General features: G+C 41.6%; 4 protein-coding genes across 5 annotated transcripts; 2 read left to right on the forward strand and 2 right to left on the reverse strand.

The window, feature by feature from the left end:
* Positions 1–676: 676 nt before the first annotated feature.
* LOC122002515 lies at positions 677–2,889 on the forward strand. Its single transcript, XM_042557713.1, has one exon. The coding sequence runs from the start codon at positions 1,072–1,074 to the stop codon at positions 2,686–2,688; it is 1,617 nt and encodes a 538-aa protein (XP_042413647.1). The 5' UTR covers positions 677–1,071; the 3' UTR covers positions 2,689–2,889.
* A 3,002-nt stretch (positions 2,890–5,891) lies between these two features.
* Positions 5,892–11,020, forward strand: LOC122002516 (endochitinase A-like). 2 transcript variants are annotated; one of them, XM_042557715.1, is made up of 6 exons: positions 5,892–6,100; positions 6,232–6,494; positions 6,644–6,755; positions 7,748–7,862; positions 9,574–10,539; positions 10,656–11,020. In XM_042557715.1, the coding sequence occupies exons 2-6, from the start codon at positions 6,335–6,337 to the stop codon at positions 10,860–10,862; spliced, it is 1,560 nt and encodes a 519-aa protein (XP_042413649.1). In that variant the 5' UTR covers positions 5,892–6,100; positions 6,232–6,334; the 3' UTR covers positions 10,863–11,020. The 2 variants fall into 2 exon arrangements, with proteins under 2 accessions (XP_042413649.1, XP_042413648.1); XM_042557714.1 differs by having other exon boundaries at positions 5,892–6,494.
* Positions 11,021–11,738: 718 nt separating this feature from the next.
* LOC122002517 (signal recognition particle receptor subunit beta-like) lies at positions 11,739–16,487 on the reverse strand. Its single transcript, XM_042557716.1, has 7 exons — positions 16,314–16,487; positions 15,841–15,951; positions 15,564–15,646; positions 14,761–14,847; positions 14,511–14,659; positions 14,145–14,276; positions 11,739–12,166 (listed from the first exon to the last, which is right to left on the reverse strand). The coding sequence occupies exons 2-7, from the start codon at positions 15,947–15,949 to the stop codon at positions 11,977–11,979; spliced, it is 750 nt and encodes a 249-aa protein (XP_042413650.1). The 5' UTR covers positions 15,950–15,951; positions 16,314–16,487; the 3' UTR covers positions 11,739–11,976.
* A 366-nt stretch (positions 16,488–16,853) lies between these two features.
* On the reverse strand, positions 16,854–18,584 carry LOC122002518 (cytochrome P450 86A1-like). The gene has a single exon (XM_042557717.1). The coding sequence runs from the start codon at positions 18,521–18,523 to the stop codon at positions 16,889–16,891; it is 1,635 nt and encodes a 544-aa protein (XP_042413651.1). The 5' UTR covers positions 18,524–18,584; the 3' UTR covers positions 16,854–16,888.
* Between the last annotated feature and the right edge of the window lie 1,169 nt (positions 18,585–19,753).

The raw sequence follows: 19,753 nt of genomic DNA on the forward strand, positions 1-19,753 counted from the left end.
AAAGGGGGTTGATATGGGCCTTCCACTAGGCTAGACTAACGTAACCTACTTTCTACTATACCGATCCGACCTATCCTACCTCCGAGCCTATCTTCGGCCGAGGTTCCTTGCCATGCGGCCCTATTTACTTCCTCCACATCAATGATAGATAGATGAAGATGTCATTCTTTAGGTTACTAATCATGTTTTGGAGTGAATGACACGGCCCTAATTCTCAAAGCTAGGTGTCATTGAGTTACTAGGTCATTATGTTGATATATTTAAGAATTAGACACCTACCTCTTCATTCTAACAAACGTTCGCAGCGGCATGATGCGCTTTTATGTCAATAAAAGACCCGAGACCTATCGATTTTAATGTTTAGTGCGATGTGATGCAGACCGATATTTGATTTTGTTTGCATCAGCAGCAGTCTGAGCTCCGAATCCGCCGTATCGAGAAGCCTAATTCCAGCCGTTAATTGGTTCTTATGATTGCATCCTCCCAAATAAACACGGGCCGAGTAGACGTCACGTCGATGTAATGGTCATGCGCTCGCCTAGTCGCCTTGTCCTTTTGTTCCTTCCTCCTCTCTTTCCTTCCCTTCCTCAGCCCCGCTGAGCCGTCAGATTTTTCCAATCCTTTTCTTCTTTTATTCGGTGGAGATTTTGTTTTTAATAAATATTTGTATGTAATCTAATCTCTTATATTCTTCGTATTTATTTTTTACTTTATTTTTGCAATTTGCGGTGACAGTAAATAAATAAATGGAACCCCAGCAGGTCCCATAATGTCGCGTGCAGATCACGTGACCTCAACACGGCCCTGCCTGATCAAATACTCCTCCGTCATTAGCCGTCAACTAAAAAAAAATTATATAAATTGACGGGTTGAGGGAGGCGATGGCGGTGCGGGATGTTCCCGTAAGCACCGTCACGATTCATCGTCTTCCTCTTTGCCTCACTCTTCACTGCTCCACCGCCAACTGAACTGTCTTCCTCCCTCTCCTCCCCTATTTAATTCATTGCATTCGCGAAAGATCAAGTCTTGGATCTGTCTCTGTCGATCGATCGGGTGGGTTTGGGGGAATCCATGGCGGTTCAGATCGCAGGCGGCTTCCTGCAGTGGTCGCAGCTGTCCGCCGCCCCGTCGCCCTCCGCCATGCGGATGGTTCTCTCCTCGCCCTTCCTCACCGCCGGGCCCTCCAAGCTTTCTCGAGCTGGCTCCGTCGAGCTTCGAAGAAGACGGCGGAGCGAGGAGCAAGCGCTGCGCTGCGCCTGCAGCGCGAACGCTGAGCACTTCGAAGGTGACGCTGGGGAGCTGGCGCGGAAGATCGAGGAATTGGCCTTCGAGCTCCAGCGGCGGATGGGAGACGGAGGATGGAGGTGCGAAGGCGGTGGCGCTTCCTCGGCCGCCCCCTCTGCTTCCTTTTTCAGCCCCGATTCAGAGGGTTCTTCTGTGTCGCCTATGCCGGATTGGCTGTCCCTCCGGCCGGATCCGCCAGACTGGTCCACCCAGATGGTGCCGGCGAGCGTGGAGATGAACGCCAACAGCGTGGATCTGCCGCTGTCGCTGCGGATCATCAAGCGGCGGAAGCGGCTGGAGAAAGGGTGGTTCCGAGAGGCGAGCGATATGGCTTGCTGCTCCGTCAAGCGCGCCTTCTCGTCGATGGTGTTCATGATCCGCGAGCTGCTTAGTTACACTCTCCAGCTGCGGGGCGAGCTCTTCCACGGAGACCTCCAGGGGGTCCTCGCGCAGGTGCAGCGCGAGATGAATTCTTCATTCGTCTGGCTCTTCCAGCACATCTTCTCCCGCACGCCGACCCTCATGGTCTCCCTCATGCTCCTCCTCGCCAATTTCACCGTCTACTCCATGGGCCACCTCGATGCCGCCGCTATGGCGGCGCCCAATTCGCTGGCGCGATCGGTGACCGAGTCGGTTGTGATTGAGGACCACCGCCAGAGCCACCGCGACCGCTCCCCCATCGTTAAGTTGTTCTCCTCCACTGGGCGAACTGCTTCCGTTGGAGGCAGCGGCGTGGGTGGTGGAGGGAAGACGAGGCCGGTGGCCGGTGCAACGGGTGACGAGCGGTCGGATGATGGATCCTCTGTCTACCGGACGATCCTCCCCGACGGGATTTCGAGTGCTCCTGCTTCCGTCAACGCAGAGAAGGTGGGGGAAAACAAAAAGGGAGAAACGTTGGATGAAGCAAGATCTTGGAATGCCATCCTCGAGGAGGCGTCGAGGATGCAAGCGGCCACGAGGGACGCGGCGCTCCTGGATCGGGATACGCTCCGGCGGCTCCTATCGCCTGTGACGGTCGAGCTTGAGCCCGACGTCGACTACCCGGAATACCTGCGCACCGAGTTGATGTACCAAGAGGCCCTGTCGGAGGAGCCGGAGAACCCGCTTCTCCTTGCCAACTTCGCACAGTTCGTCTACCTCGTCCGCCGCGATCTCGACAGGGCGGAGCACTACTTCAAGAGGGCGGCGTCGTCGAAGCCGGCGGACGCCGACGCGCTGAGTCGGTACGCAAGCTTCCTTTGGCTAGCGAAAAAGGACCTGGAAGCGGCGGAGGAGACCTACTTGGAAGCCATCTCCGCCGATCCCAGTAACACCTTCCACGCCGCCAATTACGCCCACTTCTTGTGGAACACCGGCGGCGAGGACACTTGCTTCCCCCTCAACGAAGGCGGCGACGACCAGTAGTTAACACCGCCTACGGATTCCAAATCTCCGGCGAACCCTCCATCCAAAAAATCAAATCTTGGGCGAAGCGATTGTATAATGATCACTACCACAACAACTCCCGTCTTTGGAGAATGCGTCCACGGGATATATCTGCCATCTCGATGTGTAGAATAATAAATTTCGATCTCCATATTTACTGATCCCAGCTACTTTTCATTATTTTCATATTTTCGGCGAGCAAGACGAAGATCTCTCTTCTTGGAATGCGAACCTTCCTTCCTTATTCATCGGATCGAGAAGACTTTCCTCAGTTTCCTGATGGCTGGCTGCTCTAAATGCACAGATCACCATGGCACGCAACTTTCTCGGAGCACGACTCTTGCCTCTTTCCGAAGCGAGTCTCCACTATCTTAGACTGCCCAATCGCTGTTCACATTCCACTCGCACCGCATTAGAATCCTAACGACTGAAATTACTAGTGTCCTAAAGAATAGAAGCAACACGTTAACCATCTTTATGGCCATGCTGAATCTCCTCCATATTCTTTATTCATCCAAGTATTTGAAGACTTTGTTACACTTCGCATCGCCTTTCTAATTCGGGACCAATCTCAGATCACATGGATGCCAGTTTCTAATGAACGTCCTGTCCGTGTGCTATGGCATGCATGCACAGGAAGAGGACACCACGTGTGACCCCGGAGACGGTGCCTAACTCTACTTTCCTTCCTTGTAACTTGGGCTTTAATAATTCTAAGATCAAGTCGGACTGTATTTCACTTGTAAATGTGCTAAGATCAAGTCGTTTGTGTAAGTGTGTTAACAAAAGCTCCGTGGGTAAGTTTTAAGAACAAGCTAAAAAGACGAACGAATTTTATGTTTTGACGTGAGGGACACCATAAACGGGAGCGGTTTGACAGCCCTCTTTAGTGTCCGTAGCGAGCTCAACTGATTAAATTGGCATTGAATGCGAGAGCTACGGCACCAGTTGGAATCTTTACAGGGAATCTGTCAGGTTTTTGTATTGAGCCATGGGATGGTATCCCTTTGGATCCCATTGGAATCCAACTCATTTCTCTTTAATTATAATAATAAAGAACGTGTATATTAGCATACACGGTTAACCTGACCAACATAGCGTGTGGATCAATCCCTAGTCATGGCAGCAAAAAAGACGGTTTGGTTCAATAGCAGTTAGAGATGCAATAAGATTATTTGGAGATCGAACTACGGGTATTTGAATGATAACTTGAATATTCTATCGCGGTACAAAACTCCAAGGACGGAGCAAACATCTACAATGAGAGGTTTATATAAAATTTTAGGAACACTTTTAGATTTGAACGGTCCACCTTAATGAATAATCAGATTTGGATATCTAAATATTCAAATTTAAAAAAACATGTTGATCAAACTTATTATATAAAGTATATTCTTTAAAATTATTTTTAAAAAATAAAAATAAAAAGTAAAGTCATATAATTTTTTTAAAAAATAAATAATAAACACAATAAATAACTGACTGTATTTCTTTTGCTTTAATTCAAAATCAATATCATGGATGAAAGGAACGGAAACTGTAATTATAATAATAATAAATACTATTAAATTTCGTAATTGCTGTCAACAACCGTCTTCACATTTTGTCCTAACTCCCTTGAACATTTAGATTATTTAAATACTCAAATAATGGTTTCTTTACCTAGTACATTTTTTTTAAAAAAACCTAGGTCTTTGAGCATTGCCTTATTAATTTCGGAGATAGATGACTTTCCTTGGTTCACGAAAATTTTATAAATTATCCGTGATTTATCTCCTCTGTGTTGGCCCTGGGACGAGTTGATGAGGGCGCTGGGGACGAGCGTATTCGCCTTTGCCACCACGAAAATTTCATAAGTCATTCCCTTTTTTTTCTAAAGTGAAATGTTCTAGTCACGATGAAACTAACATTATCCAATTTGGAACATTGAGTCTCTAAACCGTCCCAAGCAAGTGCTAGTTCTATAGTTGAAAGAACGTTACATTCTTTACATTCTTTATATGCAACAACAAGAAATAAGGGGACACATTTACAGAATGAAATAAGAGTCGAATTCGGTAAAGATCGAGAAATTATTTTCTCATGTGATGACTAATTTCGATTTTCTGATTATTCCCTTCTAATGGTGTAGGGCAGAATCACATTCATGTGAAAAAAGACTTGACTTGCTCATTTCAACCATTCATCACCGTCAATCTGATAGTGAAATGAAAAGAGTAAATCACGATGACTAAATGATCTCTCTAAATGTGAGAAATTTGATCCTTGTTCCCATGTGACAATCTACCATCTAAATATTAACTTGATTATACCCCTAGGATAAAGAGAACCCACATTAGTAATTACATTCAAGGTTGTCTAGTACTAAAATTGGTGTGATCCTTGATACATGTTGTTCGTACTAGAACATATCATTAGGTTGGATCGTTGGTATTGGTCTTCACAAGTCTATGGAAGGTATATTGGCTCTAAAAGCACAAGGTAAAATTTTAAATCATATATATATATATAATTTATAATTTAGATATTCAATTCTTACAATTTATACAAATGGATCAGAGAGAATTCCGACTTCATTAATGGTTCAAATTCCTTGAACATTTGAAAATGCCTAGCATTATATTTGAACATTTACTATACCTAGGAATGACAAATGAGCTCTGATGCTTACCATCGCATTTTCCTTGCTCGAAGAGATGATAGATTAATTTCATTTCCTTATCACATACACTGACAATCATTAGAACAATTTAAAAATAGATCTTGTATTCTTGATTAATTAAATAAATTATTTATTATTGTTCTGTTTGATTGCAAACTAGACTTAATTCAATGCAAAAAAGGTGCTTGTTTCACTATTTTAATGAAATTGCATATTTTTCAAGTAATTCTTTGTTGTTACGTTGTGTAATCTATTTGAGTCCGACAAAAAATCTACTAAAAACAATGAATATATTGATTGGATTATTAGATATTATTTTAAAAATAGTTTTCTATTTTTCTGTAAATAGTGTTGGAACATGATTAGCATGTAAATAAATTATATGCAAAAAGGAATATAAATTTAAGAAAATGAAAAACAAACAAACAAAACAAATAAATAAATAAAAAATATGCCGCCGCGTCACGACATGAGACACGATGATAGAGAGGCACCCGTGGATCTCTAGGCTCTAGCTCGCACACTCGCCGCTTCTCCATTCGGTTGCCGAGTGTGAGTGGGCGAAACAAACAACTGCTGCTCCCTCTCTGCGCGGTCGCGCTCCACCGCCCTCCGCCTTGTTCTGCACTCGCATGTTCACCGCCGGAGACGCCATTTTGGCAGATCTGAGTGCCGCGGAACCCCCGCATCGGGCGGCGTCTTCACTGTTCCCTTAGCGCTCAAGGACGAGTTAGGTTTTCTCCATTTCTCTCCGCATTCTTCCGTTGATACGCCTCCTCCAATTTTTCTCCCGGCATTCTGTTCATTTCCGGTACCTGGTTTGCGATCTGCGTCTCTCTGTTTCTTTTCGTTTCCAAAAGTTGGAGCTTGACTTGAGCGGCCGCGGAAAATTGGGATCTTTTAGTGAGAAATAGTTTGTCAGGAGCTTTTTTTCTTCGGTGGTGAGGTTCGTGCAGCCAGAAGATGAACCGAAGCTCTGCGGCAGCACCGTCGCCATTGTCGGGGCGGGCTGTGACGAAAGGGGTGGACGAGGAGCTCGCCCTCTTTCTCGAGATGCGGAAGCTGGATAAGGAACGGAACAATCTTCTCCTGCATAACGCTGACGAACTCGATTCCCCATTGGGTAATGCTCTCTCTCCTCCTCTTGTTCGATTGCTCATGACTATGCTGCTCTTCCACAATGCACATTATTCGAAGCCTTCAGAGACCGTCCCCGCGATTAGTTGTAGCGAAGCATTTATATCACTTGCTTTGGTTCATTCTGTGCCACAGGGTCAAAACCCGGGACTGCTCCTATATTCAAGATCGCCTCTTCCCCACCTATACGAAAGCCTGGGATTGACGACTTTCTGAATTCTGATGGAGAAAAGAATGACTATGACTGGTAACTTGATCATTGTATACATCTTTCTAGTGATGTATTTGAGTTTTTATCTTAGGGATGTTCCTTGATGCATTAATTCCTTCTAATTATTCTTTTATTTTATATCTTTATGTTTTCTTTGATGCGTTGTTACTTTCTAATTATTCTATCACATTCTACACTTTCCTTCTAATTATTCCATTTACTTTCTATTTATTGTGCTTTCACATTTTATTTTTCTCAATGGATTACTGCTTTTCCAGCTGTTCCAAATGCCTAATTCATTAGGAAGGCACCTAGTTTGTTTCTCAACATTCCGTGTAATGACTTGATACATCAAAACTGTGTATGCACTCACATGTGTAATTATTGTGGAAAGCATGTCTAAGAACATGTAAATATCACCATATTCATTTTTCCTTGGGATGTTGCATTCATACTCCATAAATTTATTCAGCTAACTCCAGATAGTTGGGACTAATAGAATATACCTCATCATATTCAATTTGATTGTCTTGCAAATAGAATAATAGGCTTCTTTGTTGTCATTTATTTTGATAGCCATGCTTAGAAACGATATTGAAATTAAATGGTGAGGTGAACCTTACAGTATGAGTAAGGGAGTTAATACTTTGCCCTTTATATGATTTCATCTAAATTTTTAAAATATTTTTTAGATGGTATTTTTTCATTTATATTCTAACATAATAAAAATTATTGAATATGAAGGGATCATGGAGATGCTAGGTGTAGATTAGGGGTATGATTTGATGACCTATATATGACTTACTCAGAGAAGTGTGTGTCCATGCTTCTTTTATAATTAAGTTCACTTTTGGTAGCAGCCAATTCAGATAAATGGGAAAAAGGCATGAGTTGAGCTGCATGAATTATTCTTAACTGTTGGTGACTATGTTAGCTATTCCAAATTTTAGTGGCTTGGTGATCATATGTTATCAGTCTGTGCCTGTTTAGCTTATATCATGCAAAAAAAAAAAAATTCCTTTTTCCAGGCTTCTCACGCCGCCAGATACTCCATTGTTTCCATCTCTGGATACTGAATCCAAAAGATCTCCGATTGGTAGCATTGATACACCAAAAGATCGACCAAAAATGCTGAAATCAAGGGTGAGCTGTCTAGTTGATGTATATACTTAAATCTTTGCACGTAGCAGATTGTTAGCTTATGTTATGTTATTTATGCATCCTAATCTGTCAAGTAATCATGCATTCATTTGAGATGTGATTACTGCCACTAGATAGAATAGGCCTTGACATATTTTCTGTAGTAGTTGGAGTTTATCTTTGATTTTTCATTGAGGAACCCATCTATATGGAAAAGAACGACAAATGTTGTATTAGCGCCTTTATCGAATAAGTGATGTGCCTTGTTCATTTATAGTTAGTGGGTTTTGTTTGCTATTGACTCTCCTAAACTCTAATATTGTCTAAATATCGTGTTGAATTGTTATTTGCTCGTGATTTTAATTGCCCAAACTCCTCATATCTTCAGCAACTCATCTGTTTGCAATTTCTGTCTCTGAGGTGGCAATAACTAATCCAAGTTTGGAAGGGGTAGAGGATTAAATGTGCCTGTTTTGCCAATAAACTGACTGGAAGAAAGAATTTTAGGCCTCTCATTTCATTTAAGTTAGAGTGAGGCTAGGTTGAGGGTAACCGGGAAATTTGCCTTTACTATTTTTATAGGCATGCAACAACACATTAGTTAAGAGAATATTTTACAACTATAAAAGGTGTGCAAAGAGATACATCTGAAAATTTGTTAGCATGCTGGTTAAAGTGTTGGTTGGATGTTACTGATATACCTGTGAAAATCAATGTACTTCTAGGTTTGCTAGACCTAGAGCCTAGTCTATGTTCCAGTAGCAGTTATGTCATTGTGAGAGTTTAGATTGGAAGCAACATATGTAGACAAAAGATGTCCAAATTTCTAGGCTTGTTCGACTTAGGGCCTAGTTATGTTTCACTGTAAGCAATCTATATAGTCTGAAAAGATGGACATTGTGTTAGCAATACTAGACTAGTTGGTAACTATATTAAACCAATACAATTGTCCAATTATGATTTATTTTGACGTAGCTTCATACTGGTTGTCTGGATGACTGGGCTAATCTTTTTCTCTACATCTTATCACAAAAGACATTAAATAACTACAGAAGCACTGCATAATTATTTTTTCATCATCCTTCTCACTTGTTAATAATATACATGGTACAACTGAGATAATTAATCTATTCATCCAGTCTCCTAGGCCAGTTCATTTTCAAATCTTATCTGGAGGCATTTGACTATTTTATTTTGCAAAAATGCTTCTTGTCTCTAACCTATATGTTTTGCATGACTAAATAGAACTCTCCAGACTCTTCTGTTTGGCTCATATTAAATAGTGTATGTTAACTCACATGGTTGTCAGTTTTAAAGTTTTGGAGCTCTTTGATAATTACCTGTTATAACTTTGTTTCCCTTCCCCATCGTATAAGAATTTTCAATCAATTTTTACAGTATTTCTGCAGTATATACCATGCCACAGTGGACATTTATTGGTTATATCCTTATCCATTTGTATTAGGTGCTGAATTACAATCGCAAATTAGGTTGTTTAATTATCTTTCACCTGTAATGTTATACAGAGTCAATGGAATAGGTTTGTTTCATAATAGCTGCATAGTGTACACAGAATTTTTTATGTAGGCAAAGTTGACTAAGATTTCATATTTATCTTTATATCTGTCTACATTTACAATTATAATTCAACGATAAATTTTGCTACATTTCCTATTTTGATGCTAAGCTTCTGCATATCGATGGAATGTTTTAGTTATCAAATGCTCCAGATCCTCCCAAGAGCACATTGTTGAGGCAGCCAACATCATCATCTGGAACCAACTCGTCCACTCTAGGAACTCGTAGACCGTCATCCGCTGGTGGTCCGTCTTATAGGGCCTCAAGTTCTGTAACTCCAGATGGCCGACCTGTCTATTCAAAACCTACTAGATCTTCCACTCCTACATCACGAGCTACTTTGCCTTCAAAGCCACTGGCTCCTCTGCGATCTTCAACGCCTGTAAGATCTTCTACACCAACATCTAGGCCATCAGTCCCTGCAGCAAGCAAACCTGCATCGAGGTCAGCCACCCCTGCAAGAGGATCCTCTTCCTCATCAAATGTTCCTGCCACCTCTATACCAACAAGACAACCATCTTTTGTCACAAGATCCAGTCCAACACTTTCTAAGAGTTCTGTGCCAACAATTTCCAAAACCTCACCAACAATATCTAAAAGTCCAGCACCATCACGAGGAACCACTCATACCTTAAAACCCAAACCATTGAAACCCTCAGATATCCCTGGTTTTTCTCACGATGCACCTGCCAACTTGAAGACATCTTTGCCAGGGAGACCCTCCTCCGTCTCTCGTGGTAGACCAGGAGCACCCAGCAATCGGTCATCTTCTGTTGAGCCTGCACCCACTGCCAGACCAAGGCGGCAGTCTTGTTCTCCATTAAGAGGGCGGGCTGCAAATGGTACTGTCACAAAAGGTAGTTCCGTTCCACCACCAAGCAGACAACAAGCAGGTTGTACTGACAATGTGAACCCCGTGATGATGGGAAATAAGATGGTTGAACGCATAGTCAACATGAGAAGACTTGCACCACCAAAAAAAGATGACCAGGGATCGACCCAGAATAATCTTTCCATTAAATCTTCTCTTACACCAGATAGTGCTGCTGGCTTTGGAAGGACCTTATCAAAGAAATCATTGGATATGGCATTGAGGCATATGGTAATATTATTCATCAACCTGCATTTAGTGTTTCAAAGATTGTCATCCATGTGCAATTTAATAAGCCTCAAAGTTTAGATATAACAAGTCCTGATGGGAGATGCTTACAAATGCAGGATATACGACGAAGTGTTCCCAACAATCTGAGACCATTGAAGGCAAATATTCCAGCATCATCGGTTTACAGTGTGAGGTCAGGATCCTCAAGAAGCAGGGGAATCAGCATTAGTAATTCTCCTGTCGCCACAGGCAGCCCAGTCAGTTCAGAACAAAGTGTCAGTAACAATGCCATCCGTTTCGATGTGAGTGAACAAGATGACTAAATGGAACACATACACATTAACTAAGATGAGATTTTGTAATGTAGGAAGTGGATACCTTAGTTTCCATTGTGGTTCTCATCAGAAGAGCTCCAAGTAGGTCACTCCGTGTACAACATAAATACATATGTATTTGAAAGTTGGTCTCTGTGGCTTTGTTATTTGTATGTATCATCTCATTAATATGTTGATTGTGGCAGCCTCTGGATCGATCATACTACAATCAATGTTCTCGATTTCCTCTATATTGCAACTTTGCATAGTTTGTTATGGATTGTGTGAAACTGGGTATTAATGCTGTTTGATTGATAGGAGGGGGAATGGTATAGAATTGGAATGCAATCAAATGGAGTGAGGATAGAATGGAATTCTACATGCTATTTTTTATTGGGTTCTTTAACTGAATGGTATTAATGAGTGGGATGATTCATTGTGTTTATCTAATCTTAATTCGATATGCCCAGTTTGTCGTCTCCTGGTGTGTTTCAAATTTTCTTGTCCAGTTCTAAGCTCTTGCATTTGCTTGGCATGGGCTTGCCGCTCGACTGGTGTGATATGTTGGCCACTCCTCACATGATCCATCATCTTGCTTGGTCCATTAGCTGTCTGTTCTGCTCAGTCTGTCCACCCTCAATCTCGCTTGAAACTTTTCTTCTTTCTCTACAATATTCATCTGTATCATACATTTAAAAAGACTAGGAAATCATTCTTATTCCATTCCATCCAATCAATTATGGCATAAGTTCATGCCACTAATTGAGATTGGCTATATAAATATTATCTTTGCTTGGAATTGTTTATAATAATTATTATCATATATAATTATATCTTTGCAATTATTTTCCTTTTTCTCTCTTAAATTTAGCACAAAGCAAGAAATAGCCGAGAATGTTGTCATCACTGAATCAAGCAATTGCAATGTCTTTTTCTCGAATGAACTTAAAAGATTCGCACACCAAACAATGATTGCAAAGAAAGTTCAAGCCACTGGTGCAAGCACAACTGTCTCCATCAAAAACTTGAATCGATCCATTTGAAGTAGCCATAAATATGGCGATCGAGACAGACAACGATTATAGAACTTGAGTTTCCATTGCAATTTGAAGGAAACAAAGGTCTAAGGCTTCACTAGCTCTCTTATGAATTGCTCGACTTGTGATATTTCTCCAGTCAACCCTGATGCCTCAGCCACGGTCACCTTGTTTCGGCAATGGGAAAAATGGAACGCTTCTCCAGGCACCCCAAGCGTATATTCACTGGTTAAATCAGCAGCTGAAATTGCACTTCTTGATGCACGAAGCTTGTCACTGCAAAGATACAAATAAAAATAAAAAGTATCAACTGGTGGGTATGATGGTCATCACAAACATTTAATGGCTTGTTTTTAAAGGATTGCCCACATGAGCAGAAATAAACAAGGAAAGAATTGAAGTGGAAAGGAATTAAAACATAACAATTGATGAAAACATTTTTTCTAAATAAACCAATACATGATTAACCTTTTTTCTAACAAAAAAAGTGAAAGATTTTATCATATATACTTTTAAGAACAGAGTAAGAGAGAAAAAAACTCGTTTGCAGATAAATAGAAATATACGGAAGCCGCATAAAATAGGCACCCTCATTAATCAATCATTGTTGCATCAATATTCAAGAACAAAGACCAAAGTAGCACAGCATAATAATAATAATATAATTTAGAAGAGCAAAATCTACTCATTCATCAATCACCAGTAGGCATAACCATCACTTTCAACGCTTACGGAGTGTGACACTTGCTCTTGATAAATCACTTTTCCCGTGTATTATTTAGATAGTAATAAAAGGATGTTGGAGCATATCTAGAATGACATGATCTGCCCAATTGTGAGAAGCCATTAAATTGTCAAGCCCAATCATCACCCAATAATGCTTAAGCTCAGGTCATTATAACCTCATGCATCAATGTTTATAATTCCTCTCCATTAGCCTATAATGTGGGACTAAACTAGGATCTTGTAATATCTCTCCATGACATCCTGGTGAAGGCCAAGAGTCCAACTAAGAATCCAGAATTATCCTTAATTAGCTGCATACAAGGCCCAATTATATGAAACTTCCCTTTCTAACATGCCTAAGTTTAGATCCCCTTACATCAATTGTTATGGTAGCCCACACAGATTACATATTGACTTGCCAGGCCTCACCAATGCTCCAAAAATGCTTAAACCGATGTGAACAATGCACTAAGCTTATAAACTCTTTATTTAACCACAACTCAATGTGGGACTAAACTAGGATCTTAAAAAGGGAGGTCAACCTATGTTGAGAAAAAACATAGCATATGGAGTGATTGTCCGACTTTGTATCTGATAGTCAATTGTGAAAACCCAAAAAAGAACAGACCAGGATCAATAATAAATTTATCAAAGGTTCTCTTTTGCACAGAAGTATTGTGATTTTATGAAATGTTGGCCATGATTTGGATGGACAAGAACTGTAGCTGATGACAGAAAATGAGGATAGAAGGTTAAAGCCAGTAAAGGCCCACTTATGGACATTTTCAGTAAAATCCAGCTTGCTAAGATAATGAAACAGAGTAAATTCCAGAGCTCCTCTGTAGACCAATCATTAAGGTCAATACTCGATCTTTTACAAAATTATGCAGAATTACATCAAAGAAATTGTCATAAGAAATCACCAACACATTGCAGAAAGTTAAAAGTTGATTCTCTTACTAAATATAGCTTAAGAGGTTATCATGCATCCAGTTTCCAATCAAGGCAAATAAAAAGATTTGGACATTTACATTTGGCAGAATTGGGAAAAAAAAACTTTGCAAAATGTAAATTTGGCTCCTCATACTTTGAAATTTGTTATTACTCAGATCTGTAATCATACTTTCAATTAGATAAAAAATGTCGCCAGACCTCTAAACAGCCTAGATACGATGCCAAAGTGATAACATAATAGACTTTGGGGATAAATAGACATTTTTGAAAGTCTGGTGGGAAAGTTAAAGTATGAGAAGGTGTGGCAATTAAATTAGATGTATGGAGAAGAGGAAAATAAATAATAAAAAAAAGAAGAAAAAAGCAGTGAAGTAAAACGAAAATATTAAATACAGAACAAGCCACAAAAGAACAAATGAATAACAAAAAAAGCTTTCTCCCTGGATGTTTCATTTATTCTAAGGTAAAATAACTCTTTCTTTAGGTTGATGCCTCCTAAACGAGACATTGGTTATGAAACTAAACTGCTTAATATTGAAATTTTCAGATAAATGATAGGAGATCAAAGTCTCACATTTCCTTCTCCAACTGTTTCTTAATGAATTCCTTAGAATGTGCCGTCACTTTATCTGCTTTGTTGCACAGTATCAAAATAGGAATTCTCTGCTTCACCACAGTTGACTTTGTCAGTATGTCATACAAGTACCTGGCGGAAAGACAATAAAAAAAACACTTATTCTCATTGCACTTTATATACAAGTGTAGGGTCACAAAGGAAAGGCCCACTTAAAATGGTTACTAGAGTATGACATTCAAAGGTCAACAAGTAGGCTATAATTTCTAAATTATGAGACTATATCCTATTCCTAAAGAATGATAGTGTAGATAAAATAGCACAGAATATGTTTATTGTGCATCTAAAAATGAGTTAGTAAATTACTCAGCAGCAGCTCTGCAGTTTGGTAAGAAGTCTAAGCTATCCACAGCAAAAATGACACCAGCTGCATAAAGCAAGAACTCATCAAGCTTTGGTCTTAGCCTTGAATGCCCAGGAACATCAACCAAACGAACTGGATTTAGTTTTCCCTTCTGTGCCAAAGAAAGGAAAACGAATTTATGATGAGGATCCTGCTATTGTTTCAATAAACAACTTGCTTCAGGCTAGTATCTTTATGCAACTAGTCAGATACCTTTTCCAGCTCAGAATGCAGCACAAAGGTACCATCATTTGGTTCCATTGAAGTGACAGTTCCTAGATGGGGAGAGCCATCACGAAGCTGAAACACAAATAATCAGGAAGAATATATAAATCATGCAACCAAATAACAAATATAATCTATGTCTCTTCATCTGCTTTACTCAATAAGTTAATTTGAATTTGGCCACTGTAGTATCAATCTAAATTTGTCCCTCCAAAGTTTTATAACTCAATATGCTCCTGCAGTTTGCCCTATTTCACATAACTTCAGAGGGAAAACTAAATCCAGTTCTTCAGAAGGAAAAGTGAAGGAAAAACCTTTCATCATGTTGTAATGCAAGTATTTATCAATTTTGAAACACGATTTTGACAAGTTATCTTAGTTTTTACTTATTTAACAAAAATGGTTCTTTCTTAAATATTTTGATTGAAAAACACTGATATCAAAAACTGCATTAGACTGCTGATTAAGAATGTCTAAACTAAAATTGTTGATTTATATTTTTTTCAATACAAAAGAAGCAATCTAAAACCCACCAACTTCTTTTGGTGCTGCTTCCATCATCAGAGCAATGAAAAGAGAAAACTACCAACACTGAAGGCCAATCAACCAACATCAACAACTACCACTTACTAATTAATTAATCAAAACATGTTCTTATAGGATTCATATATGTTACAATTTTCACTTTTAGCTCCAACCACTGCAGACAAACAATTTAAACTTATCTTCCAGAATGTAATAGTAAATTACCAACAAACAATATTTACATGAAACAAAAATACATGTAATACCTGATAAAACAGAACAGTTTTCCCACTACCACTTAATCCTGCAAGCACTATGGTATTGGACTTTGTACGTCTCAGTATACGAACTGTAAATTAATAGTATATTTGAGCATAATTTAGTAGTTAAACAATCAACAGAAAATAACATGGAAAGATGTTAAAGGAGATTTTACATGTAACAAGACTCTTTTCCCATTTTTCCCACAAATAGCTATAAGTAGTATCCAAGACAGTATATATATATATAAAAAAAGCTAAAAACAGTGTAGAGAGAACTTACACAAACCGAAGAAAGCAAGGGTAAATACTAGAACTGCAACAGCAACATAAAATTGCTCTACAGGTTGCTGACGAACCCATTCTTCAATTTGCAGTCTCCACTGCTCCATACCTAGACGAAAATAGTAAATATCTCACTTTCCTGAAGCATAATTGTGAAGGAAACGAACATAATAAAAATAAGTTACAGCAAGAAGATTACAATATTTTAGCAAATCTCAGTTTTACTTGTCGATTTGAAACCAAAGATGTCTATATCCATGGAATTATTACGTAATTTATCCTCTTTTTCCTGGTGAAATGCTTGGCAAGAATGATGGGGATGCTTTAGTTGAACAGCGATCAAATGCATTAAAGCAACGTGTTAACCAGTTGAACCGGCTTACTATGTCGAGAAGAAGACTAAAAATCTTAAATCAAGCAATTCATTCCATAGCAGTTTTCATGCGGCGGCGACGCATCTTTCTCGTTTACCTGACACACGGCGAGTCCAAACCGCGAAGGGGCGATCCGGCAAGGTGAATCCAAGAAGGCGGAAGACGCAGCGCCCGATCGCAGAGGGGGGAGGCGCAACTGATGGAGGTCCTGCAGGCGTGACGATATTGATCGCTGTTAGGGCTTGCAGCGGAAGACGAGCTTTGGGGAAAACCAGGTTAATTTCACCGGCTCGTCTAGTTTATTTTCAATCTACTCCTCAAAATTTCCAAAATCTTTTTTTACCTACAAAGAGAGTGTTCCAAAATTCAGTGGGATAGAGACAAATTAAAACTTGCAGATGTATTTTAATTTAAAAGTGATTTCTTTTAAAAATTAAATTTCTACTGAAGTGAAAATTAAATTCTGTATATAAAATTTTGTGTCTGAAAATTAATTTCGTGTCTTAATTTTATAATAATTTTGAATTAAAATACTCAAGAAATTATATAATCATTTGCAGTATAGAGAGCACAAGAATAAGACCAAATACAAGAACGTGCACATCAAACTAAACAACGGATCATTCCCCAAGTAAACACCAGCGTGTAAAACCGTTTGTTTCCCGGCGTCTCTCACGCTGCTGCAGCGGTGGCGATGGCAGTCGTCACTTTCTTCGCCGGCGAGTCCACGAGGTGTCCGTCGACGTCGTCGAGGTTCCTCGGCCGCACGTAGACCAGCAGCCCGTGCTTCATGAACAGCGTGAGCGACATCTTCTGCTGCACCCGGTGGCCCGGCACGGGCTCCAGGCGGTGGCGCAGCAGCACCGCCGCCGCGATGGACCTCATCTGAAGGTACGCCAGGTCCTTCCCCAGGCACGTCCTCGGCCCCGCGTTGAAGGCCACGAACTGGTACGGGTCCTTGGTCGGCTCGAACCGGTCGCCCTCTGCCGACAGCCACCTCTCCGGCCGGAATTCCTCGCAGTCTTTCCCCCAAATCGTCTCCAGCCTCCCCATCGAGTAGATCGAGTACGTCACACTGGAACCCGCAGGCACCACTGTCCCATCTGGCAGCACGTCATCGGATATCACGTACTTCGTGTCCTGTGGGACCGACGGGTATAACCGCAGGGTCTCCGCCAGGGCCGCCTTGAGATAAACGAGTCGGTCCAGCTCGTCAAACTCGAGCGAACCGGCGAGCCATGCGGCCCGGTCAGGTCCGCGGGTCGCCCGCAGAACCGCAGTTATTTCTCCCACGATCTTCCGCTCCACGTCGGGCCGCCGCATCACGGTCCAGAAGAACCAGCTCAGCGCGACGGAGGAAGTGTCGCGGCCGGCGAGGAGGAAGTTGAGAGCGATGCGCTGGAGGTTTTCGTCGGAGGCGCGCTTCTTCATGAACCTGGAGATGAGGTCGTCTGAGGGGGTCACCTTGCGCTCGGCGACGGCGGCCTCCATGTGCCGGTCGACGACCTCGAGGCTCCGGCGCAGGCGGAGCTCGCCGCCGAGGCGGAGGGCCTTTTTGAGACGCCAGAGAAAGCCGGGGAAAAGGAGGCGCTGCAGGGTGGCCTCAGTAGCGGCGTCGAAGGCGGCGGTGAAGGGGTTGTGGGGGATGGCAGGAGAGAGCGTCTCGGGGTCCTTGCCGAAGGTGAGGCCACAGATGTTGTCGAAGGTGAGGCGGAGGAGGAGGTCCTGGAGGTCAACGGCGCGGCGGCCATCTCCGGCGGCCGCGGCGGAGAGGATGCTGCAGAGGCGAAGGATGGCGCGGTTGGTCCAGCGGGCCATGGCCTGTCGGAGCGTGCGGGTGGTAAACTCCAGCGCCGCCGTCTTGCGCTGGAGGAGCCACGCCTCACCGTCGGAGTTGAAGATGCCGCCGCCGAGGAGGTCATGGAACGCCGCCTGCATCTGCGGGCCCTTCGGGTAGTTGTCGAAGCGCGTGCGGAGGACGTGCTCGAGGTTGCGTGGGTGCGCCGTCACAGTGACAAACCCCTGGCGGCGGGCGAGCAGGGGAATCGGGAGGATGCAAGTCTGGTAGGTGGCGACGCCGCCGGTGGCGCGGAGGTTGCCAGCGATCCAGTCGTGCATGCGGGCGCGGTTCAGGACGAGACCCGGAAGGCTGCCGAAGAGCGGCCACACCGTGGGCCCGCTCAGCCTCCGGCGCAGTGACCAGAACCACGCCATGTACGAAAACACAAGCACCAAAATCGCCGCCGTGAGCGCAGCTGCCGCCGGTTGCTGCTCCCGCAGCGCCTTGATTACGACTTCGGCCACCATTTCAATTGTGTGCAACCGATTGATATGGAATTCACGTGATGGTCTCAGAGCTCGATCGAGAGCAACATATATAGGCATCGAAGGAAGCGAGTGACTTGCGTGGTCGCCATTTCACCAGAATGTGTTTGACCGTCACTCAGCATGCAGAGTTAGAGACGCGAACGAAGAAGAAAGGGAAGAATTATAGCATAAGAATTAAGAACGCGGGAGATGAGTCAAGGTTTGGTCGACCTGTTCAGGGAAAAGATCGGTAATTTTATGTGGTTCTCCAAAAGAAACAATGGAGTTTTCCTTGGATTTGGAGAGAAGTACGTGTGGTAAAGGTTAAGGTTACATGAAATGTTTTGCTACCGTTCTGATGAACAGAAGTAGGAGATACGGCAAGAACTATGTTTATACGAAAGCACAAATAAAACAGGTAAACATCCCTTCGGCAGGAAGCTCGTTCCCTGTGGGCTGTGGCATTCATTCTGCCTAAAAGTAAACAGAGTTGATAATTCATTTTGCATTTGTGCTTATCCATATCCTTTCAAGAAGATGAGCTAAAGAATTCACGTTTTATTTTATGAAGGCGAGTTTCATTTTTTTTTTTTTAAATAAAACGTGAATTGTTGCCTAAAGTCTCCTTGATCTTTGCTTTTTTTATGAAGGGAGGTGGCCAAGATCTTTGTTTTTTATGAAGGGGAGTTGCCACTTGCCAAGATCTTCTTGGCAACGACATTTTTTTTCTTCTTTTTATAATTTTTTTTCTTCTTTTTATAAATCATCAGTGAAAAAGAATTTTAACGAAATATGTTTAATTTTATCCCTTTTAATGTACACTTCGTTTAATTGAGTTATATATGCTACGTTGTCTTCATACAACAATATTGTTGGAATTTTCTTGTTAGCAGTTAAAACATATATTTTTTTTTCCTTAATATGCTAAATCATTGATCTCAACCAAATACATTTCTAACATGCTTCATGTATTGCAAGTATGTTTGAATGATTCGTTAATGTAGCGACTATGATCTATTTGGTAGATCATCAAGATATAGTTGTTCCACAATATGTAAATAAAAAACCAATTTGAGATCGACTATTATGTGGATCAGATAAATATCCAGCAACTGTATAACCAATTTGTAAGTACCCCGGGTTGGTTTTGATGTGATCAACCAAATTAAGTTAGGCTCTGCATTATTTGATGTCTTGTGTCTAAATGTTCAGGGACTTTGAAACACAAGA

This window comes from Zingiber officinale, chromosome 7A (genome assembly GCF_018446385.1).
Source record: "Zingiber officinale cultivar Zhangliang chromosome 7A, Zo_v1.1, whole genome shotgun sequence".
Classification (NCBI taxonomy): Eukaryota; Viridiplantae; Streptophyta; class Magnoliopsida; order Zingiberales; family Zingiberaceae; genus Zingiber; species Zingiber officinale.